This window comes from Narcine bancroftii, chromosome 3 (genome assembly GCF_036971445.1).
Source record: "Narcine bancroftii isolate sNarBan1 chromosome 3, sNarBan1.hap1, whole genome shotgun sequence".
NCBI classification, from domain to species: Eukaryota; Metazoa; Chordata; class Chondrichthyes; order Torpediniformes; family Narcinidae; genus Narcine; species Narcine bancroftii.
This window is the reverse complement of record NC_091471.1, coordinates 182398691-182423097: the sequence shown is the minus strand read 5'-3', so window position 1 is coordinate 182423097 and position 24407 is coordinate 182398691. Positions and strand designations below refer to the sequence as shown.

The 24407-nt window shown below is 38.8% G+C and overlaps 1 protein-coding gene across 3 annotated transcripts in view; it reads right to left on the bottom strand.

Moving 5' to 3' along the window:
• LOC138757913 (cytoplasmic polyadenylation element-binding protein 2) overlaps window positions 1–24407 on the bottom strand; it is a 161415-nt gene that overhangs the window by 115211 nt on the left and 21797 nt on the right. For all 3 annotated transcript variants that reach the window (XM_069926015.1, XM_069926013.1, XM_069926014.1), the window contains exon 3: window positions 3795–3885. In XM_069926015.1, the coding sequence (XP_069782116.1) occupies window positions 3795–3885 (91 nt within the window). The remainder of the gene's footprint in view (window positions 1–3794; window positions 3886–24407) is intronic.

The window sequence follows — 24407 nt, the reverse complement described above, 5'->3', positions numbered from 1 at the left end:
TAAGAAAAAGATTTTTAAGAAAGAAATGAATGAGATTGAGACAAAAATAGATTTTGACTTTGGAAAATAATTTTAAATGCTGACTACAGAATTGAAGTTGAAACCGATTTGACAGTTAAAGTGGATAACGCTTTAAAAATGTTAAATAACATCTCAGAGTGTTGATAAGTTGGAAAATAAGATTCAAGATGTTCGAGAAGTACAATGTATTGAAGAGAGGTCTAATATGTCTGAAGATATGACCAGCTTGATTTCAATTAATGAAAAATTATTGGAAAAAATTGATATTCTGAAAAATTATAGTAGAAGAAATAATGTTAAAATAGTGGGAATGTCTGAAGGTAAAGAAGGAGATGATGTGATTAGTTTTTTTCAAGAATGGATACCAAAGATATGGAGAAGAGCATTTTGAGGACAAGATTTTAATTGAGGGAGCTCATAGAGCTTTGACACCAAATCCAGATCTAGGCCAGAGACCCCTATCTGTCCTGGTTAGATTTTGGAACTATCAGATAGAAAGAGGCTTCTTGGTTTGGCGATGAGAAGAGCTCGAGAATATGGACCTTTAAGCTATGAAGGGGATATGATTTTTTTTAATCCTGATTTGAGCCAAATTCTAGTAAAGAAAAGGAGAGAATTTAATTCAGTTAAGAAAGTTTTATATGATAAAGGTTATAGACTTATCCAGCTACTTTGAAAATATTTGTACCAGGTCAACAGATTGAGTTTTTTTTATGCTGAGAATTTGTCTAAAATTCAAGTAACAGAGGGTACAGATTTGTTAAAATGAATTAGATGTATAAAGAGAGGGGGTATTATTTCTACCTTTTTTTTCCCTCTCTTTGATGGATGAAGAATTTTTATATTGGATGAAATTGTTGGTTAGATTTTAAAAAATTATGCTTTTTCTGGGATTCAGGAAGGAACTATTCAGAACTAGGAGAAGGTAATCAGAGGAGAACCCAAGCAGCAACTTGTCCTAAGGAAGGCCACCGGGGTGGGGGTGGGGGGTGTGGAACACCCTGCAGATGCTACATCTAGAATGGTCTCTTCTGGATAATAATGATTTTGGCATCAGAGGTATGAGAGCTTGGTTATGGAGCAGATCATCTCCTGCCTCAGGAAAGACCTCAACCCACTTCAATATGTCTATTGTCACAGCAGGCCACTGCGGACACCATCTTGCTGGTCTTTTACTCTGTGTTAGAACACCTGCACCACAAGAACACCCATGTCAGGCTACAACTCTGCATTTGACAGCATCATAGCAGCAAAACCCATCATCTTTTGCAACTAAATCCTTAACTTCCTCAACAGCAGACCCCCAATTATGGTAGATTCACAACATTTGCTCTTACTGTCCATCAATATGGGCACTCCAAGGCTGCATGCTTGCTCTCAACTCTATTCCCTGTACACTCATGACTAACTTGCTAAATGTGGTTTCAAAACAATTTGTAAATTTGCTGACGACACCAATGTTGTTAGCTGGAAACGATGAGCCAGAATACAGGAAGGGGACTGGAAATCTGATTGGGTGGTGCCAGAATAAGGTTGCTCTCAGCATCATTAAGACCAAAGAGGTCATTGTTAATTTTAGGGAGAGGCCGATGACCATGCACCTGTCCACATTGATGGGATGGAGGTGGAGAGGAGTCGTACCTTCGTATTCCAGGGAAAGCACATAACAGAATATCTTTTGTGGAGGAAGCACATTGAGACAAGTGTTAAGAGGACACATCAACATCCCTACTTCCCAAGGGGTCTGCGGAAATTTGGTATTTTGTTGAATACTCGAACAAACCTCTGCAGATGCACTGTGGAAATTATACCAACTTGTGCATCGTGGTTTAGCTTGGTAATGTGAGATCCCAGGAATGCAGAAGACTGCAGAGGGTAACAAACAAAGCCAGGTCTATCAGAGGTTCAGACCTCCCATCCATTGTAGGCATCAGCGTGAGGCACTGCCTCAAGGAGGCAACCAATGTCATAGTAGACCCCCACCACTGTGGTAACAATCTCTTCTCACTGCTACCTTTGGGAAGAAGGAATGGAAGCCTGTAAACACAACCCTCTAGCCTCAGGAATTGTTTTTTCCCCATGGCTATCAGGTTTGTTATTCTCTACTCACTTCACTAATCATAAACTATACCAATACCACAAAAGGCCTGAATGCACTATTGTAATACCACTTTTTTTCTTGCACTTTGATAAATGAATATGATCTATCTTTTCTATTTATTAACTGTTTTTAGTTTAATGTTTTAATTACTTTTTCTTCTTTGGCTTAGCTTCGCGGAAGAAGATTTATGGAGGGGGTAAAAAGTCCACGTCAGCTGCAGGCTCGTTTGTGGCTGACAAGTCCGATGCGGGACAGGCAGACACGATTGCAGCGGTTGCAGGGGAAAATTGGTGGGTTGGGGTTGGGTGTTGGGTTTTTCCTCCTTTGCCTTTTGTCAGTGAGGTAGGCTCTGCGGTCTTCTTCAAAGGAGGTTGCTGCCCGCCAAACTGTGAGCACGGTTTGAGGCGATATCAGCCCACTGGCGGTGGTCAATGTGGCAGGCACCAAGAGATTTCTTTAGGCAGTCCTTGTACCTTTTCTTTGGTGCACCTCTGTCACGGTGGCCAGTGGAGAGCTCGCCATATAACACGATCTTGGGAAGGCGATGGTCCTCCATTCTGGAGACGTGACCCATCCAGCGCAGCTGGATCTTCAGCAGCGTGGACTCGATGCTGTCGACCTCTGCCATCTCGAGTACTTCGACGTTAGGGATGTAAGCGCTCCAATGGATGTTGAGGATGGAGCGGAGACAACGCTGGTGGAAGCGTTCTAGGAGCCGTAGGTGGTGCCGGTAGAGGACCCATGATTCGGAGCCGAACAGGAGTGTGGGTATGACAACGGCTCTGTATACGCTTATCTTTGTGAGGTCACATTACTTTTTATACATTTGATTTATTGTCTATTTTAAATTAAGTACCTATTTGGCTGCAGCAAGTAAATATTTCAGTACAATGTATATGACAATAAATTCATGATCATCTCAGACATAGGATATAAAGTTACAACTTTGTAACTGAACTTCTTCTTTCAAAACTTTAGAATTAGAGCAGCATTGTGTTATTCAGTTGGCATTTGGATGAAGACTCCATGCTTTCATTAGCACTAGTTTGGCTCCAAAATAACTGTGACAACAGAAAATATGACTCAAAAACCCCAAAAGATAGTTCTCCTCAGACCACATCTCACAAATTAGCTAATAATTGCCAACCAAAATGAGCTAAAGTATCCACAACAGCTAGATTGTCCTGAACTCAACCATAAGTATGTTAAAAACTCGCCTCCTGAAAGTACTTGAGTTATCTCAATGAGATCTCAATCTTGCTGCTCTTTGATTTTTTTTCCATAAAAAAAATATTTCACTCTATGTAGAAAGTAGACTTCTATCCAACAGCAGAATATGGCAGATGCTAAAAATCTGAAATAAAAGCAGAATGCCAGAAATATTCACGACATAACATCTTGGGAGAAAGAGCTACTGTTTCCAAAATTCTTGCTTGCATCTCTGCAGATGTTGCTTTGCTTGCTGACTATGTGCAATATCGTTTTTTTTCTGATCATTTATTAGACCGTTTTTTCAAGTTGTTATAATTATTCTTGACATGACAAGAATAATTTGCATCTTTGATTATTTGCATCAATTTTATTTTTCATTATTTCTGTTCTAAAGCTTTTTATACACTCCTAGTACAAGCAACACACTTTTAATTTCAAAACTTGTACAAGTAACACCAACCTTTCAAGGGATCTTGTTCAGCTCTCATTATATCAATGAGAGAGTTTTCAAGTGAATGCATATTGAGGGAGTCATAGAGACGGGTGCGATCCTGCAAAGAGAAAAATAATACATTGAGTTCTATACAGTAATCCTTCCATTCTTAATCATAATTATAGGCAAGCTAAAAGGAACAAATTGTTTCTACACTAAAAAAAACTCAAAGTGGCATGTTTGTTGCAGTCTCTTCAATTCCTAGTTACCAAGTTTAGTCGATAACATGATCATAAACCAAATTATTTCTGGCTTACACCGAATCATTTTTAAAACAAAAGTAGTTTACATCTTTAGAATACAACCGCGAAAGAAATAACAGAACAATTGCAACAAAATACTACTCAGGCTATTTGGCCCCTTTGAATAACTTAATTGTCTTCTAGGAGCTAACATCCCCCAGCAAGTTGTAAAAACTAGAACTGGAGATGAAACAACTTTAAGGGATTTAGTTGTCTTTTTTAATGTCAGAAAATAGAAGATAGTCTCACACAAGTGGAGGGCTAATGCACTGTATTAATTGGAGGCATATTCAAAAGGAAAATGACAAGTTTGTTTGGCACTGTTCACTAGACAATAGGCAGTGAAAATTTGGCATCACAAATGTGCCCTACACTCAGATAGTAAGCATTCTGCAGGAATTGATGACAAAACTTGCGCATCACAACTCATGAATGCTAACAAATTAAAATGTTCGAGTTGCCCAGTTGATAGATTAAACTTTAACTGAAAAAAAAATAGTTGAAATCCCAATACTGCACACCAGGATAGAAGCATAAAATATGTGTTTTCATCTGTAATTTAACAGCAGTTATACAGATTCCTGAAGATTTTTTTTTAAATCAAATATATTTTTTTTCTCTTTTACCAACTATTTCAGTTAACTTTTTCTAATGCCTAGTCCACAGGCAAAATGCTTACTTCAATATCACTGGTTATAAAAGAAATAAGATGTTCTGAATAATGTACAGATATTCATATTGTACAGTACAAAGAGGCTAGTTTCTTTCAATTATCAAACATTTTATTTCTGAATTCTGCCCCATGAGTATTCAGAACAAAGTACCAAGATCAAAATAACTCAAGAAAATAAGGCTAAACTGTACGAGTAAACTGCACTTACCCTTGGGGTATCTTAGGCAAGATCTGGGAGAACCAATAAACCAGTGAAGCAAGTAAAAATACAATTTCAATGTATCAAACACCTCATCTTTCAGAGGTTATGAAAACAAGCTTTTATAGGAGTGGAATGGAAGACGAATGAGTGCAACAATGTGAAAGTGCTGTACTTGAATGAAAATGGTGTATCTGTACAAATCTTTCCCCAAACCTGCAGAAAGTTAGCCAAAAATCATCAAATCTAGAATTGGTTTTTAAAACTCGCCATCAGAAGGGACCAGTAAAAAATGGTGCAATGTTCTACAATGAAAGCAGCAAAATTTGAATTACAAAGTAGGTCGTCTCGTGATTATGGACTGCAGGAACAACCAGTGAGCCAGGAGAAAGTTAGTTGAATTCTAATACAATTTCCTAAAACAATTGTAACTTCAATTCCCTGCATCAACTCAAGAAAGTCAGCTTCCCTCATTGGATCAATTCAAATTAGGACATTCGACAAAGCTGCATAAATGCATACATGTTGCAAACCAAAACTGTACAACCAATGAATTTCATAAAAGTTCACATTTTATCTAAAAAGAAATCAAAATTTCAATACAACTGGGCTTAAATTACTTACAAATTTAAGTGGCATATGCAAACCAAGTTTAAAAAATTGAAACAATTGATCTTGGGATTCAGATGACAGTTTCAAGTCAATTTCCATTCTAGCAGCACATGATGCCAAATGAGCATTAATTACATTGAAATCCAGAATCATCTGCACGGGTCCAAACAGCTTGATAATTATTACGGCTGGTTATGCTTATTTTAAGAAGCAGGTTATTGGACATTCATGGGGCAAATTACCATGTGTTTGGCAGGGAGTGGGGGGTGGAAAGAGAAGAGGAGCCATCTGTTAAAACAAACTACATTACAATATAATCCCGCTACTACACAAAACAATGACCTGGAATTTATAGAGGTAATAATAAGACTGTCAGCGCTAATGTGCTAGATGAATTTTGAGTACTGAACATCATATGCAGAAGTACTTATGGCATTAAATGGATAGCATCTGCTCTTCCCAAATGAATATAGTATTTTTAAAAAATAAATTGAAATATTGGAAACTCATTTGGCACCTGAAAGCAAACTCCAACTGTTTCTTGGTGTAGTAAGGAAATAGTGCTTTAATAATTCAAGCCATGCATAAAGACAGCTGATGTATTCAGCTCATATTAAGCAGACAGGAAGGACAAGTCAAGGTGAATAGCAAAGAGAAAACCAATCCCTTTAGTGCTTTTAAATATTGGACAGAAGCACATGCTAAAGAGTGGGCTTGTCTTTTTTATTTAATGATTTTATTCTCTAACCCATATAGGGGATTTCACAGCTCAGCAAGAAATAAGAACATCTGTGCATAATCTGTCTTATTAATCACAGTACACTTCGTATATTAATGTACTGCAGAACATTCTGCAGTGAACTGGGATTCACTGAGAGAGTGCTGTATTGATAACTGGCCCCACTTCCTGGCTTCACCCCCAGTTCATCACCCATATATAACCCTGGTTTCCTGCCTAAACCCAGAACCCCTCTGAAGTCTTCTTGTGAACCCTACCCATTATTGAAAGCTAATAAAAAGTGTTTGTTCTCCCTCCAGTTGAGTGAGAGCTTTTATCTACGCTTCAATTTTATTCACTTTCAAAACAGGGAAACGTTACTCAAGCCCAGTATGCTGCTAATAGACTGCCCAACGCGGCTGAGGAATTCGCATATTGGTTAGACTGCTTACAGGCCTACCTGAATGCGACCAGGGATGTCTTCAACACAGATGAACTCTAGAGGTCAGTGCTCAACTCCAGGGTAGGAACGAAGGGGTATGCAGTCGTCAGAGACTGCCAAACATTAGAAGCCGCTACTGAGGCAATGAAGACACACTGGCTCGCTCTAAGTCACCAACTGCCCAGAGTCAATCATCAACGACTACCTGCTGGATCTGCAGATGCTTGCTAAGAAGTGCAGGTACGAAGCAGCTTCGGGCTGTGTCCGAGAAGACGAGCAGATCTGGGACATTCTGCTCGCAGGAGATCGCTCAAAGTACATGAGGCAGTGACTACTCGAGTCAGAAAAGAAGGACCTCGCTAGTCATGTCGAGCTGACAAATCACTGGAATAGGCCAGTCTCGAACAATGACCTCGAAGGCAGCGAACTCGTGCTCTCAGGTGAGCACCTCCAAGGACCAGCTGCTCCCACTACTGCTGCCCCTGCTCTAATGGCTACTGCTTCCCACACTTGGGAGTGCTTTTTCTTCGGAAAAGGTCAGCACCCCTGAGCTTGTTGCCCTGCTAAAGACTCAGCATGCTCCAGCTGCGGAAAGAAGGGACATAGGGCGAGGGTCTGCCACGTGAAGGGAAGTTCAGGGAAGTCCACCGCTCCTGGATCAGTTTCCAGTCCCAAGCCATTTGCCCCGAATTCGCCAGAGATCGCCTGCTGCGCCACCCACCTCCTTCAAAAAAGGGCGCGAAAAGGCTCAGTGGCCATTTTGCTGTGGCTCGAATTCAAATTCAGCATCATCATTGATAGAGGAGGAAGGAGGGCAGCCATCTTGCTGTGCTACGAGGTCAGCACCACCTTACCTGGACAGGTCGACTCAGGATGGAGGGGGCCACTCGAGCGAGAAACAAGGCGTCTCCTGCAAACTGGCATCGACCAGAACAGACCTCACCAGCTCAGTAACTCTATGGTAATGGTGAAGGTAAACTGACATTCTTCCAAGTGCCTAATCGACACTGGCTCCACGGAAAGTTTTATAGACTCACGAACTGTATGAAAGTATAACTTAAAAATATACCCAGCTAATTATCGAATCTTCTTCGCATCCAAGTCCCATGTGCAAAAATGCTGAATAGTTTATTTGTCGTTCAAGGGGGGAACTTTGTAAATTTTGTCTGTATATATTAGATGCATTTTGTGCTCTGGTGCTGTTGGTTATGGACTTCCTGTGTCACCTTAAAAGCATGACCTTGAAGTATTCTTGTCTCCTCCTCCCATAACGGTTCTGAATGGAGGGCCCTCCGATTCAGGACCCACTTGCAGCTTCTCCACGCTGAACATAAAACCACCCCCTCTATTCCCAAATCTGTCTGATAACTGCAAACCCGTTACCACCAAGAGCAAGAGGTACAAATGACTGACAGGGAGTTCATAAAGACGAAGTCACAGCACCTGCTGGAGGAGAATATCATCGAGCCCAGCACCAGCCCATGGAAAACTCGTGGTTGTAAAGGGGGAAAACAAGTCCAGGATAATAATTGACTATAGCCAACTATTAACCAATACACACTCCTGCACCCTTCCTCATAATTCTGATATGGTAAACGTTATCACGCAGTATCGGGTCCATTCGACCTGAAAGCTGCCTATCACCAGCTTCCAATCCATTTCGAGGACCGCCCAAACATGGCATTTGAAGCTAACGGTCAAATCTATCAGTTCTGGAGGGTCCCTTTCGGTATTACCCACAATGTGTCTATCTTCCAGCAACAGATGGATAGAATGGTTGAAGACTACCTTCCCATACCTCGATAATGTCACCATCTGTGGCCACACCTTGGAAGACCGTGACGCCAATCTCCAGAGCTTTCTTCATGCAGCAAGAGCCCTGAATCTCACTTATAATTCCAACAAGGGTGTATTCAGGACTGACTGGCTATCCTTGGCTACGTAATGGAGGATGGCATCATTGGCCCCAATCCTGATAGGATGCGCCCCCTGTCTGAGTTCCCCCTCACTAGGACCACAAAGGCTTTGAGAAAATGTCTATTTTTTTTTCTCATATTACGCCCAGTGAGTCCCTCAATACTCCAACAAGGTTCTCCCACTCTTAAAAGCCACTATTTTCCCCCTCTGAAACTGAAGCCCTGACAGCTTTCAATTACCTCTGAAACCACATTGTGAAAGTCAGCATGCACATGGTGGATGAAAATGTATCTTTCTAAGTGGAAAGTGACGCTTCAGACATAGTCCTGGCCATTACACTCAATCAGGCGGGCAGGCCGGTTGCCTTTTTTTTTTTCGTGGACGTTACAAGGCCACGAGCTCCAGAACCCGTCAGTAGAGGAGGCGGCTCAGGCCATTGAAGAAGCCGTAAGCCATTGGAGGCACCTCCTAGGTGATGAGCGCTCTGTCGCATTCAGGTTCAGCAATGATAAGAGGGGCAAAATCAAGAATGACAAAATTGCTAAGAGGAGGATCAAACTCTCCATCTACAATTATGACATCGCCTGTCAGTCAGGAGCCCTTAATGACCCTCCAGATGCCTTGACCAAGGGATTCTGTGCCTCTGCACACACAGGCCAATCTGTCATCCAGGGGTCACCATTATGGCTCATTTTGTCGTCCCACAATTTGCCCTACTCAGTGGAAGATGTCAGGGAGATGACCAGGTCTTGCCAGGTCTGCGCTGAGTTCAAGCTGCACTTTCATATCCCGCAAAAGTACACCTGATCAAGTCATCCAGGCCCTTCGAACAGCTCAACTTCAATTTTAAGAGACCTCTCCCCTCCACAAACGGGAACATCATCTTTCTCTTGATCATCAATGAGTACTCCCATTTCCCGTTCACCATCCCGAGCCTGGACATGTCCGCCTTGTTGGTTATGAAGGTCCTAGACTCCATTTTCACCCTGTTCGGGTATCCCAGTTATATTCATAGCGACCGGGGCTCATCCTTCATGAACGACAAGCTGAGTCAGTACCTGCTGGTGAGGGGCATCGTGTCCAGTAGGACTACCAGCTACAATCCCCGGGAGAACGGGCAGGTTGTAAAAGGGAATGCCACGATCTGGAAGGCTGTCAAACTTGTCCTGAAGTAAAAAAGGCCTTCCAGAATCACACTGGCAGGATGCCCTCCCCATTGTGCTCCACTCCATTCAGTCGCAATGCTACTCCTCACGAGCTACTATTCACATTCGTCAGAAGGTCTGCATCAGGGTCTACACTCCCATCCTGGCTCACTAGTCCTTGTCCGGTCCTGCTTAAGAAGCACGTGAAGAGAAGAACAACCAACCCCCTGATGGAGAGGGTGAAACTGTTTCATGCCAATCCCACGTACACCTCCATGGATAACCCGGATGGCAGGGAGGAAACAGTCTCCATCAGGAACCTGGCACCCACCGGAATAGAGGGTCCGTTGCCTCAGGTGCCCCAAGAGCTACAGAGCTCTTTCTCCCCACCCCCACTTAGGGCCTCAGGGGATCTGGTTCAGGATGAGAGTGAACCCGCTCCATTGTCGAGCTGGACCCCTAGCCCACTACTTCTCCATTACAGGGGGTCCAGGAGACCCAAGGAGCCAAAGGCCCCCCCAACCCCTGGTGCTAAGGTGCTTCATCAGGATCTCCAGCTAAATTTGTAAATAGTGTATGTACTGTATAATTCTTTTTCTGTCTTCTGCCAGCTTCCGATCCCATGGTCTCTTCATCCACAGAGCCTTAATTCTGCAGGAAAGGGTAAATGCAATGAACTGGGTTTTACTGGGAGAGTGCTGTATTTGTGAGTGGCCCCGCCTCCCAGCTCCACCCACGTTTACCCTGGTTTCCCCGCCTAAATCCATAATCCCTTTGAAGTCTACTTGTGAGCCTACCAGTTGCTGAAAACTAATAAAAGCACTTGTTCTCTCTCCAGTTGTGTGAGAGCTTTTATCTATATAGAGCACACGTCAAACTCAGGCCCGCGGGCCAAATTTGGCCCATGATATAATTATATTTGGCCCGCAAGATCATATCAAATATGTATTAGAGCTGGTCCGCTGGCCGCCGTGCCAGTATAGCGCATGCACAGCTAATACTACAAATCCCAGAATGCTTTGCAAATGCGTTGGCGCCGGCCTGTCAGCCCACTAATCACCCCCACATCCTCTCTTTACTTTCATTAGCATCTGCGACCTGTCGCCCAACTCACATGTAATAAACCCCTTACGAAAAATGGCCAAACGAAAGACAGAAAACAGGACCTTTCAAGACAGGTGGGAGACAAACTCTGACCCCAGAGTTTTATGAACTTGCATCTAAGAAGAGATGCCAAGTATCTGGTTTAGACCCAGGTGCATCAGAGTAAATCACAGTGTAGCAAGCTAAGCTTGGATTAATATTTTCTTTGGTTAACTTTGGACTGTTCATAGTTGAAAGATTGGATTTTCATTGAAGCAAGTTGTTATTGTTTTTTGACTTGTTGGCTTGTGAAAAAAATACATTTAAAAGGAGCTTAAAGGCTATAGAGAAATATTATTTATTGAATATTTTATTTTTCATTTGTTAATGCTTCTTCAGGAAAGAGTTTAACCAAAACTATTATTAAACATTTATTTTAATAAGAAAAGGTTTAACATTACATATGTTGAAAGAAGAGAAAACATGCAGATGTTGTTGAAAATTTTCAATAAATATTTAGTTTGGCCCACGACTTAGTCCAAGTTTTTAATTTTGGCCCTCTGTGAATTTGAGTTTGACACCCCTGCTATAGAGGTTGGTGCATCTTTGCATATATATATATATATATATATACCATATATTATTTAAAATTAACCAATACTTTTATGTAAATAATGCATTCAAGTCATCTTACACACAAAACAATGATACGTTGGTATTATTTAGGAAGTGAACTTTTAGTCAAAACATTAACAAAAGTATGATCAATCTGTCTGAATTTTAAACAGCACCCAAATGTAGAAATTGCAGGTTTCACTCCATCACCAAAATGAATAATGCAATTACATTCACAATCCTTACTTATAATAGCAAAAATCACAACATTTATCTTTCACAATTAGCACAATGATTTAAAAAAAAAACAATCAAGTTAAGCAATATTTAACATTAAATTATATGGAATAGAATTTAGCACTTCAATGCTTTCTGGCTATAGTAGTGGAGATTATGGCATCACACTAGCATTCTGGCAAAAATCAGGACATAATGGCACAGCTCAAAGAATTAAATTGGTATTGTGATCGAATTTTTTTTAGATGTATTTGGGAGATAAATTGGTAAGATTAGAGTAGGTTACATACATACACATTTTAAAACAAATCTTATCTGAAATACTGAAGAATTAATATTCAGTGACTTTACAGAAACTATGGTGAATGCTATGCACATTTCACAAGTAGGTGCTAATTGAAATGATGTCATGAAATGAATGGACTGGAGACAGGTCGTCTGTGTGTTGAACATTTTTACAAGACTTCTGACCTTTCTGCAAAGTGCTCACTTAAAGGTCACTCCTGGGTTCTTGTTTACCTATAAACAGATGGAAGCAGAAGACTAACTCCTATTGTTTGCTGGAGAAAGTTTTTTGTATGAGAGAGAGAGAGAGAGAGAGAGAGAGAGAGAGAGAGAGAGAGAGAGAGAGAGAGAGAGAGAGAGAGAGAGAGAGAGCGCTGAACAGTGTCAGCAGGAGAAGCTGGTAGGAACTGAAATCAGAAACTCTAGAGCGGAGGATGGCTGGAAGTGCTATCTGTCTGAAAGTGCTATCTGTCTGATGTTTTTCTTGGAATAAGGGGAACAGGTAATCATCTGGAAAATCCTGATGAGGCAAGTTTCATCAGCAAGACATTGAGGTGACCAATGGTGGTACCTCAGTTGTGGAAATCCTGGAACAACAAATCTCTCTGTGCAAACATACAAAGAACCTTCCTGAGCGGTAAACATTTACCTTTCGAGCACCAAAGCCTGGTGAACTTTATACACATTAAATTCTGTGCACAGTATAAGAATTACGTGCAACCAGAGAACTTGGAAGAATGAGATTGAATTGTGAACCAAAGAATTTTTCTTAAATTTACACACACATTACATACATGTGTGCTTAGAATTAGAAGGGGGTTAAGTTGGGTTAGTTAAGTTAATAGAGATAAGTTAAAGTTTAAATCTGTTTTCATGTTTAAAGATAATGAAAAACAACTTTTGTCCTGGGCTGTGTGCACTATCTTTTGGAGGTGTTTACATTCAGGGGTATTTGTGTCCCCATACCAGACTGTGATGCAGCCAGTCAGCACACTTTCCACTACATATCTGTCGAAATTTGCCAGGGTTTTTGTCATACCAAACCTCCACAAACTGCTAAGGAAGTGCGTTCTTCACAATGCCATTAGTAGTTCAAGGAAATAAAAAGCCAACAGTGGTTGTTGCTTTAGACGCAGAAAAAGCCTTTGACAGAGTAGAATGGAACTATTTCAAGTATTACAGCTAATACTACAAATCCCAGAAAAATATATTAATTGGATTAAAGCATTATATTATTGGCGGTGAGCGGGAGGTTTGAGCTAGTGGAGTTGTTCTAATGAACCGGTGTGGACTCGAAAGGCCAATATGGCCTGTTTCCGCTCCGTAAATGGTTATATGGTTTACGTAACTACTTGTCTTGGTGAATATCTATTGCTGCTGGGTTTTGGGGTCCTTTGGGCTCATAACAGTATTTTCAACACCAAAATGGCTGAATGGCTAAGAAGAAAAAAAAACGATACATACATGAATGCTATTTCTGGAATACAACAACATAATAACAGATTAAAAGTGTTGCAAATATGTTCAGCAGACTGCACATAGCATCCAGATGTGGTGGAATACAAATATTGCTTCCAACTTCTTACATTAAAAAAACAATCAGGAAAATGCTGCTGTGGTCAATTGACACCCACAGGAACAAAGGAAGGAATGGTAAAAGTAAAATGCAGGCTGAATGCACCTGGACAACAGTCATTACCTCTAATTAACTAAATCAGACAGGATTCAAGGAAAGAGTGAGACCATGTTACAAAATCATCACACATATCTTGGCAATTCACTTGTGACTTTATCATCAAGAAAGGAGTCATCCACAACATTTATAGGAATATGCAGAAGATGCCAAAACATGCCGGCAATGAGTTGATCGGAGTTAAGGTAATTGTAACATGTGATATGCAAGAAACCCGAATTAAAATCCATAATACTTAGTCTGTAGACAATGCAACCCATTCAGACATGCCTTTTGATCAAAATTTGAATCTGTCTGCCTCCTTCAAAGATCACACATATTTAATCAATGAAAATCAAGAGAAATTTCCTGGTGTCTCAGCCAATCCATTAAAGAGTTTTCTGTCCATGGCCACCTGCAAATTGGAGGAACAATGCCTTACATTCCCATCTTGGCAGTCTTCAGCCAGATGGCATCAATATCAACCTTCAAATTTCTATTAACCCCCTCTCCCCCAACCTGGTCCCTCTTTCTCTCATCTCTCGGTCTCCCTTCCTCTAGCTCCTCAACCATTTATCTTTCTTAGCCCTCTGTGCTCTCCCTGTTCATTCGTCAGCTTCCTTCTCTTTGAGACCCTCGAATGTGTATCGACATATATTAATTAACTGTTAGGCTGTGCTCCTTCCTCTTCCCTCCACTTTTTTCAGCTGACAGTCTGATTTTCATCACACCTGAGGAAGGGCTCAGTCCTGAAACCTCAACTATCTTTTACATCCTATGGAGACACTGATCTGCTGAATTTCTCCAGCAGTTTTGTGCACTGCTATTAAAAGCTGATTTAATTAAGTTTGTGAGATAGTTTCCTATGATACAACCATGACTACTTATTTATAAAATGTACTCTGCTATGTTCCATTATAGGTATTACACAAAAGGAAAATATTTTCTCAAAGTTAAAGGTAGATGAGCTGGGCAACATGACAGAAAAACTAAGGCCAACAATTGCTAGGATTTGCTTTTTTAAAAATAGTAATTGAAATCATATTAAAGTTGAACAATGGAGGTTCCAGTTGACAAAGAATTACGAGATGAATGCAGAAGCAATATTTTGGAAATTTAGTGAAAACTGCCCACTGTCTTTGTATTTAATCAAAAAAATATTCATATAACACAGAAAGTTATAAGATCTAAGTTTATGGCAGAAAAGATTTACTCTGCCAAATCAAAAAAGATGAATATGCTTTTAACTTTAGCCCAATAAATTAAACTAGAGATGGATGCGCAATGTCCACTCCTACTTTCATACAGCAGAATTCTTTATAAACCAGCCATTCTCAACTTTTTTTTGGCTATGACCCCTTTAGGACTCAGTTCAAAGTTTATGGGTCTCCTTCCCTGTGAAGCAGTCATTTAGTTGATTTCTTCTATATTTCTCTCCTACTGAATGCACAAAAACATGCATGGCATGGGCCCCAATGAGAATGGCTGTTTTAAGGAGAAAAGAAATGCAGGGCAGTGGGAGGAGCACCAACTGAACAGTTTTCTATAATCAGTTGAAACACAAAGGGAAATGGCCACCTCCTATCTTCTCTAATGACATACAAAATCATGCATCTAAAAATACAAAAGCAATAAGATAAGTGATCAAAGTACAATACAATTGAGGGAGAGAAAATTCATTATGTTTTCAAGCATGAGCTTGAAACATAATGAATAGCCTGAAATGATAATCGATTTAAAGTGAAGGAGATTGCCTGAAAATGAAATTCTTCTTGCTAATTTATTTATACTCTCACTGACATTTGGTGGAAACATATTAGAAACTCATTTTAACAAACAGATCACCATGTTCTAAAAAAAATCTTCTGCAAACACTTAGTTGCAACTACTCCCCAAAGAAGAACAGCAATTTGTCTCCCAGATTCACTGTTTGAAAGCATTGTTATTCATTTAATGTTACCAAAGAGGAATAAATGACAAGATGAGCTCTGTTACATCGTCAGGATAATGTGAACTATTTTGTAACCAAGTAAGAATATACCCCTCTCACTATAGTGCCCCACTATATGGTGTATGTATACGAGTGTGTGAACAGTTTCCTGAGATGGTGGAAAGCATCAGTAAGTCTCTTTTGTTATTTGAATCTTGCATCTCCAAATTATTTAAGAAGCCTCCCAAGTATTAGAGACATAACAAACCCTGTACTTTAAATGTTTACAAAACTGCAATGAAGAAAACAAAACACATCTTTCACAGTTATCAGATTGAAACATTGCCATTTTGGGTAAAATGAGGATCAAGGCACAATTATAACTTGTTAAAAGGGACACCTTATGCAAACTAAAATATCCGATCATCATTAACCCTTCCTAAGACTGATTCTTCCACTGGACAGAGGAATCTTCAAACATGGTTATTTCCTTATCTAGTATCTGATTCCCAAAGGATAAGCGATGTTCTTTTCCTATCTCAATTACCATTGTCACAACTATTAGAATTTATAAAAACATGGACCAGGGACATGCAATCCCCAATATTTTGTTTTGCAAGATAGTTAGACTTTTCTTAATGCAATTATATGGTTAATAACTATATTGAGCAACAAATTTTAAAATAAAATCACTGTAGGTTAGGCAACAAGTAAAATGGAAGCACAAATCTAGCTCACCTCATGCTCATAGGACATACTGATAAATGCATAGCACACTTCTTTCAAAATTTCTGTTCCACAAAAGTTTATAAACATCTTAATGATAACAAAGCTATAAATTGGTAAAATGCACAGAAATATTTATCAAATTTTAAACTATTTTCTCAAAGCAGTTGAGCATTTTAAAATATTTATGTAAATAAAATCTCAAACTTAAATATATTGTAATCATTGCTATCCCCAGAGAAATACTATTGAGAGTTAAGTAGTTCTGAATGTATTAATTGGAGTGCTAATGTGTAAAAGGCCTTTTTGCCAATTACTATGTTTAGCAAATGTAATGGGTTTTGTCCAAATATCAAACAATATATTCATTTATATGCCAAAGGATTTGTGCACAACCAAAAACAGACAGAAATTGTATTGTTAAAGTGATAATATTGCCTCAAAGAAAAAATAGTCCTTGCTCTTATCAGTAAGGGGAAGCATTTACAATATTGAATGGGCCAGATTCTTGTATCACTGAAAAATCTTTTTATACTATATGCATTTACTATTCATTTTATTGAAAATATTTATAATTGTATTTATCTATACGACCAACCATTTGTGCTTATCTGCATTAATTATAAACTAGTCTGCACACTTAATTTCTTGCCAAAGAATATGCAATAGCAACATAAAACAAAACTGCCAAAATGACTGTTTCTCAATGTTCAAGTGTTATACAATCTTTAAACAGATGACAACTAATTGGTACAGCCCAAGAAGTATAGTTTTCCCTTGTATAAATTCATAATCAATTGCAGAAAATGTAGGCATAGGACACGAAATGTTGCACACATGACTGAAGATTGTAAATTAGATATGAATAATTGCTATGAAAAGGGGAATATAGAAATTATTCTTGGCATTTAAATATACAACCAACTTAGAAAATATCCAAAGGCCATTAAGATTTGGTGAGGGGCAAGAATAAATCAAAATCAGAATTTATTGTCATTCAATTTTAACTCCATTATATAATAATCAGCTTCTCTCTTTCTCAATGTATAATAATCATTTAAAGAGTTGGGATTTTAAGGGTATAAAAATTTAACAGGATTGTTTTGTAGATGGTCAGTTTCTTTCTTTACTCATTTGAAAGAGCGTTTTGATATTGCTGAAAATTCTTTATTTGTTTATTATCAACTTTGATCTTTGGTGAAAAATATGTATGGTAGAGAGATGATATTACCTATATTGACGGAATTTGAGTCTTCGATTTCTTCTATACCAAAAAGGGGTGATATTTCTGTTATGTATCAAGTATTACAGGATAATATGGATAAGCCGGAATGGGAGAAATCTAAGCTTAAATGGGAAAATGATTTAGCTTTTGTTTTTCCTGAAGATTATTGGGCAGATATGTGTCTTGATAGTGTTACTAAATTGATCAATGTGCGGTATGGAATGTTTAACTATAATTTTTTACATCAGTTGTACTTAACCCCAGAGAAATTGAAAAAATATGGTTTTAGTAATTCGGACTCTTGTTTTAGATGTTGTGTATGTACTGGAACTTTTCTACCTGTTTGGTCCTGTGTGTATGTACAACCATTCTGGGAAGAAATTAAGTTAATTCTGGAAAAATTGTATAATTTTAAATTACCATTAGATCCATCTAATTTTTTAAATGGTTATATGATTCCTTTAAAGGGGATTAGGGTTGGATAAATTTCAAATTGCATTTGTATATTTAGCATTGTCTGTAGCTCTAAAATGTGTAGCAAGTACATGGAAAGATAATACAGTGATTAATATAATGCAACTGCATAATAATTTGAAAGTTTGTGTTGTCATGGAAAAAATTACATATGTTCTGCATGATAATTATTCTTTTTTCGTTAATAAGTGGTTACGATATTTGGAATATATACATTGAGATGTATTTTGATTTATTATACATCTTTAGTTTCTGTTTATATATTTTTGGCTCTCCTTAAGAGAGCTGGCTGATGGGGTGGGAGGGTGGATGGGGGGTTTAATTTTTTTTTCCTTTTTTTTCCAATTTTTAAATTGTTTTCTTTATATGGCGAGCTCTCCACTGGCCATCGTGTCAGAGGTGCACCAAAGAAGAGGTACAAGAACTGCCTAAAGAAATCTCTTGGTGCCTGCCACCAGTGGGCTGATATCGCCTCAAACCGTGCATCTTGGCGCCTCACAGTTCGGCAGGCAGCAACAGCAACCTCCTTTGAAGAAGACCGCAGAGCCCACCTCACTGACAAAAGACAAAGGAGGAAAAACCCAACGCCCAACCCCAACCAACAAATTTTCCCCTGCAACCGTGTCTGCCTGTCCCGCATCGGACTTGTCAGCCACAAACGAGCCTGCAGCTGACGTGGACATTTACCCCTCCATAAATCTTCATCCGCGAAGCCAAGCCAAAGAAAGAATATATATATATATATATATATATATATATACACACACTTATATAAAAATGTTTTTATTGACTATGTCATATTATTACTAATGATTTTACAAATAAATAAAGTTTTAAAAAAGAATTTATTATCATGGACAAGTCACAAAATTCATTGTTTTGTGGCAACATCACAGGGCAAACATTCATATAAACCATCTTACAACAATAAATAAAAATAATGCATGAAAAGTCAAAGTAAGGCAGTATTTTTGGTTTATTGATCATTCAGGAATCTGATGGCAGCAGGGAAGAAGCTGTCTTTATGTTGCTGAGTGCTCAAAGATTTAGGATCCTGTACCTTTTTCCCCCCGATGGTAGCAGAGCGAAGAGGGCATGGCCTGGGTGGTGAGGGTCCTCAAGAATAGAAGCTGCTTTCTTAAGGCACTGCCTCTTGCAGATGTCCTCAATGGTTGGTGCCCATGTTTTTGTAGGCTGAGTTAACAACCCTCTGGAGTTTCTCATCCTGAGTGTTGGCACCTCCATATCAGAGAGTAATAGAACTATCCAGAATGCTCTCCACAGTAACCTGTAAAAGTGATATACCAAATCTCCTCAAACACTTCACAAAGTATAGCCACTGGTGAACCTTCTTTGTGATTACATCGACATGGAGGCTCCAGGACAGATATTCGGATAACACCCAGTAATTTGAAGTTCTTGACCCTCTCCATTACTGAGCCCTCAATGAGGACTGGATCACATTCTCCTGGTTTCCACAATCATCTCTTTGGTTTTGCTGACGTTGAGTGCAAAGTTGTTGGCGTGACACCACTCAACAACTGATCTATCCCCCTCCTGTACACTTCCTCATTGGTGTTTGTGATTCTGCCAACATCTGTGGTGTCATCAGCAAATTTATAGATAGCATTGGAATTGTGCCTAGCCATACAGTCTTTGGTGTATAGTGAGTAGAGCAGTGGGCTAAGCTTGCATCCTTGAAGTGCACCTATGTTGATAGTCATCTTTATGAAGTGTTAATGGAAGCAGCTAAGAGGCAGTGAGGCTTTTAAAAAAAATCCAGATTATAAATGAAAATTTCATGTCGTAGCTGGATAGGCTAATTTTGTTTTGCTTGGAGCATAGGTAACATAAAGGAAATGGGAAGAACCTGATTGAGATGTACTAAATTACAAGAGTAATACAAATTGTAGATGAGAAATATTTCTCTATGACAGAAGTCTCTAAGACTAGACCATCAGTTTAAGATGAGGAGTAAGGAGTTGAGGGGATGAGAGAAGTATTTTTTTTTACCCATAGGGTTGCTACAATCTGGAGTACACTGTCCAAGGTTTCATACAGTCAAGAGCTCGACAACACAGAAACTAGACCCGCAGTCGATCTAGTCCATGCCAATCAATATGCTCTTTGAAACCCATTTGCTGGCATTTGGCCCACATTCTTCTTTTCTATTCACACACTTTGTAAAAATGTTATTAAACGATGTAAGTATCTCTCATCCCATATACCCACCACCATCAGTGTGAAAAAAACCACCTTCAGATCCTCTTTAAATCCTTCCTCTCTCATCTTAAATCTATTTTTTTAAGTTTCTGGAAAAAGGCTTCCACTATTTGTGCCTTTTATAATCCTCAATAAAAGTCACTCCCTCAGCCTCCAGTGCTCCTAGGATAATTGTCCCAAGCCTATCTAATATCTCCTTGCAACTCAAGTCCTCCAATCCAGGCCACAATCTAGACTATCAAATATCTTCCTATAACTCAAGTTCCCTAGTAGCAACATCCTTGTGACTCTTTTGTGCACCCTCTCAATCTTAATCACACCTTTCAACCCCAACTGCACACAAGGATAAAGGCCATCAATGTCACAACATTTAAGAAACATCAGGACATGAATTTGAATTGCCAACACACAGTAGGCAACAAATCAAGTGCTGAAAAAAGGCAAACCCTGCTTTAGGCAATAAATTCGTCCCAATTTTTACTCGCAAAAGATGAATTGCATAAGACGATTAATAGAATCAATGGGAATAGTTACAATGAATCCACGTCCTTTCAAATCATCTATTAGCTGCATATATGACAAAACTGTTGTTAATAAAAAAATAATTATGATATTTTTCATTTATTTCCTAATGATATCATAACTACTTCTTAGAAAAATATTTGTCCAAAGTTGACAGCACAGATTTTGATTTTTTTTTTCCTCATTATACAATTTCCTATAGCTAGCGATAACTTTTTTGATATTGCTGGGAACTTGACTTCCATGCTTCAACAAGTTCAAATACTTTTTGAAAAATTTCTGGAAATTTTGCTTTAGCATTTTTATCAGTGCAAGCAGCTTCTCTCGTAATTCTTACATCGTGCAATCATGTTCGATGTTTAAAGCGGTCAAACCAACTCTTGTACTCAATTCCTTGACCATGGAGGCAGCCTTCGCTACCTGCATTGCCACCTTCATGGAACTAGTATGTCATGGTCCCCGTGTTCAACAATTCTCTGGGCCCTGCCATTTACTGTGCACATTCTGCCCTGATTTAACATCTCAAAATGTATTGTTTTCTTAAAAGTAAATTGCTTCTGCTATTCCCTTTCTCAAATGATCTCAGTTGTAACCTTCTTCACTGCCAATTTTGGAGTCATGTACAACATTATTCAAATCATTAATATACATGACAAACTGTTCCCTGCAGCACACCCACTGACCTCCAGTCTGTAAAACTCTCTAACTTCACCCTCTACCTCACATCGCCATGCCAATCTTGTATCCAATTGGACACCATATGCTGAAACGCATCTTCAAGATGTAGATATCAACCGCCCTGCATTCAATCCTCCTGATGACCTCTTTTTAAAAAAACTCAAAATGTGTGGGAAGACTTAACCATTTACTAAGCCAGGCTGACTATTCATAATAGCCCTCACTTTTTCAAATACAAACAAGAGACTTCAAATATAGACACTAATGTTTAATTTTTTAAGTCCACCAAAGCAATTGATACAAGACCTCATTACAATGCAAGATTATATCTGGACAAACAAATAAATTTTAGAAAGGTGTCTTTCTCAGAAATCAAGAAACTGAGGAACACAAGCAAAACTAAAAAACAATTGTGAAATGTTCCATTGGCTGGAGTCATATCTAACAAAGGAAGATAGATTTGTGAGAGGTAAAACATCTCAGCCCCAGGATGTTATTGTAAAAATTGTTCAGGCCAGCGTCTGAGGATCAACCATTTTCGATTGCCTTCATCAATTTGCTCCAAGATCCAAGACTTCGTCAGTGAAACGAGTCTGGGTCCTCAGTGAAATTTGGCATTAAAACCCTGTTTACTAAAACATTCAACTTTCCAAAACCAGTTTTTACTTAGATGTTGTTCAGCAATGACATTCCTCACTATTGCAACAGTTAAATATTTGTATATTATTAAACAATATAGACTAGTTAATCTTTTGGCTTTGCTATATTAATCATTTGTCACTGTAGGAGAGCTGCATTTCATCTTGGTTACATTTGATAGGTAGTCAATAGCATTTAGCTAACTTGCAAAATATGACTGAGTTTATGTCTACCTCTGATTGACTACACAGCACAAAATTGCTGAGCCCACAACATGAAGCAAGATAATTCATGTGGGTGGTTTCCTTAAAATGATAAAAGCACACTAAGCAATAGGATGGAATAGATGGGGATAGCACAGTTAGCGTAATAGTTAGTCTTACACTATCCAGCACCATCAACCCAGGTTCAAATTTCTCACTGCCTGTAAGGGAATTGTTCTTTCTCTCAGTGTCCATATGGGTTTCCTTGGGGTACTCCAGCTTCCATCCACCATCCAAAAATGTAAAAGTTAGTATGTTAATTAGTCAAATGGGTGTAATTGGGCAGCAGTGGCTTGTGGGCCAGAAGGGCTCTGCTGTATCTCCAAATTTAAAAACTGAAAAAGGCACTACACTGAATGTCAAAAACAGCAGACTATAAAGAGGCACCAGGGGAGCTGCCAGTCTGCCTGCCGTAGGCTTATAGAATTATGATTTATAAATTATGAATAATTGTCTACTGCTTGATTTGTCTGTAAAATTATTTGAATAATGATGGTAAAGAAAAGGTCTAGAGATTTCCAGATTCTAAAGATGTGGTTTAGTTTAGCTTTTGAGGCATTAATGGCTATAAGAAAACATGGTTTTAAAATAATAGACTCACTGTGAAAGATTGATTCATTTTCTTCCAACATCCACTCTGCACATATCGCCCCCCCCCCCCCACCAAATGGGTTGGGGGGGGGAGCTTAACTTAATATTAAAAGGATGCAGGTGTTGACAAACAATAATCAATGTGCAAAAATTAATCATTGTACATGATGGAAGGGAATGATGGTCTAAATATAATTTAAGAGGTTTAAGAAGCTGGAGCAAGTTTTATTGGGATTTTCTGTGAAAGATGAAGAAAGGGATACTTGGTGCTGATGCAAGGGTAAATTAAAATACATAAAGAAATGTTGCTTGGGATGTATAATGAAGCATCAAAATATTCCCTGTCGATTTGATAGGAATCATTTCAACGGGGTCAAGGTAAGATACTGTGGCTTAATTACAACCTCACTTTTCACATCATTCTGAATTTAAAAACTTTCAGGGATAGTCCGATGTAGAAAACAAAGATTAACCCTTTACTGTTAAACTTATGAATTGGTGTTGCAAACTAAGTAAAACCAAATCTCAAAATAATAAACTGAACAGAATTTATTTGAAACTTGATTCAGGCTTCCTTGCCTTAATTATTCCATTAATGTCTTGAGATCCAAAACAGGAAACCTAAATGCAATAAAAGGGTGTTACCTGCTGAAAGTCTGGAAGATAAAGTTAAATACTTTTGCACAACAACTTCCATTAGTTTTGGGCTAACTTGCAGAGTTGATGAGAAAGATAAAGAAATATGGGGAAGTGGGGGAAGGGAAAAGAAATACTTGAATATTGAGAAATGACTGCAGCAGGGGAGAAGCTTTACTCTGCATCTGGTTTATGGGCAGAGAGCTTCTATTTGGTAATGGTTCTTGCCTACTTTGAATTGGAAAATTCGATGACTTATTTGTACTACAGCATTTTTCTGATTATCTGAAATGCTTGGAATCGGACCTACCTTGGTTAAGTGGATTTTTTTGGATATTCAGGTATTTTCTCTCGGCAGACCAGTAGCATCCGCAGAACACTTGTATCCACAGTTAAACAACAGCAAATAACAGAAGATTTTTCAAGCACAAAATAATGAAATAATGTTTAATTCTTACCAAAAAACAATGATTTCTGCTTACAAACTGCAGCAACAAACACTAAGATTTCTGTGTGCCGGTTTTTTTCCAATGTTTCCTCCAGTATCATCTGCCTCATTAACAATGGTTTTTGATTTAACAGTCTGTCTTTGATTCTATACACTTAATTAATCTCTTGATCTTTTATGAATGCATTTTCATTTTCACCAGGTCATCTATAGGAAGTTTTTCTGCAGTATCAACTAAGAATGCTTCATCACGTTCACCTGGATGCAGAACAAGTTCAGCTAATTCACCATCCGTCAGTGAATGACTAGCTGGAGCACCATTATCAATGTTTAAAAAAAAATCCTCAATTTCCTTTTCTTCCAGCTTACTGATAGACACAAAGTA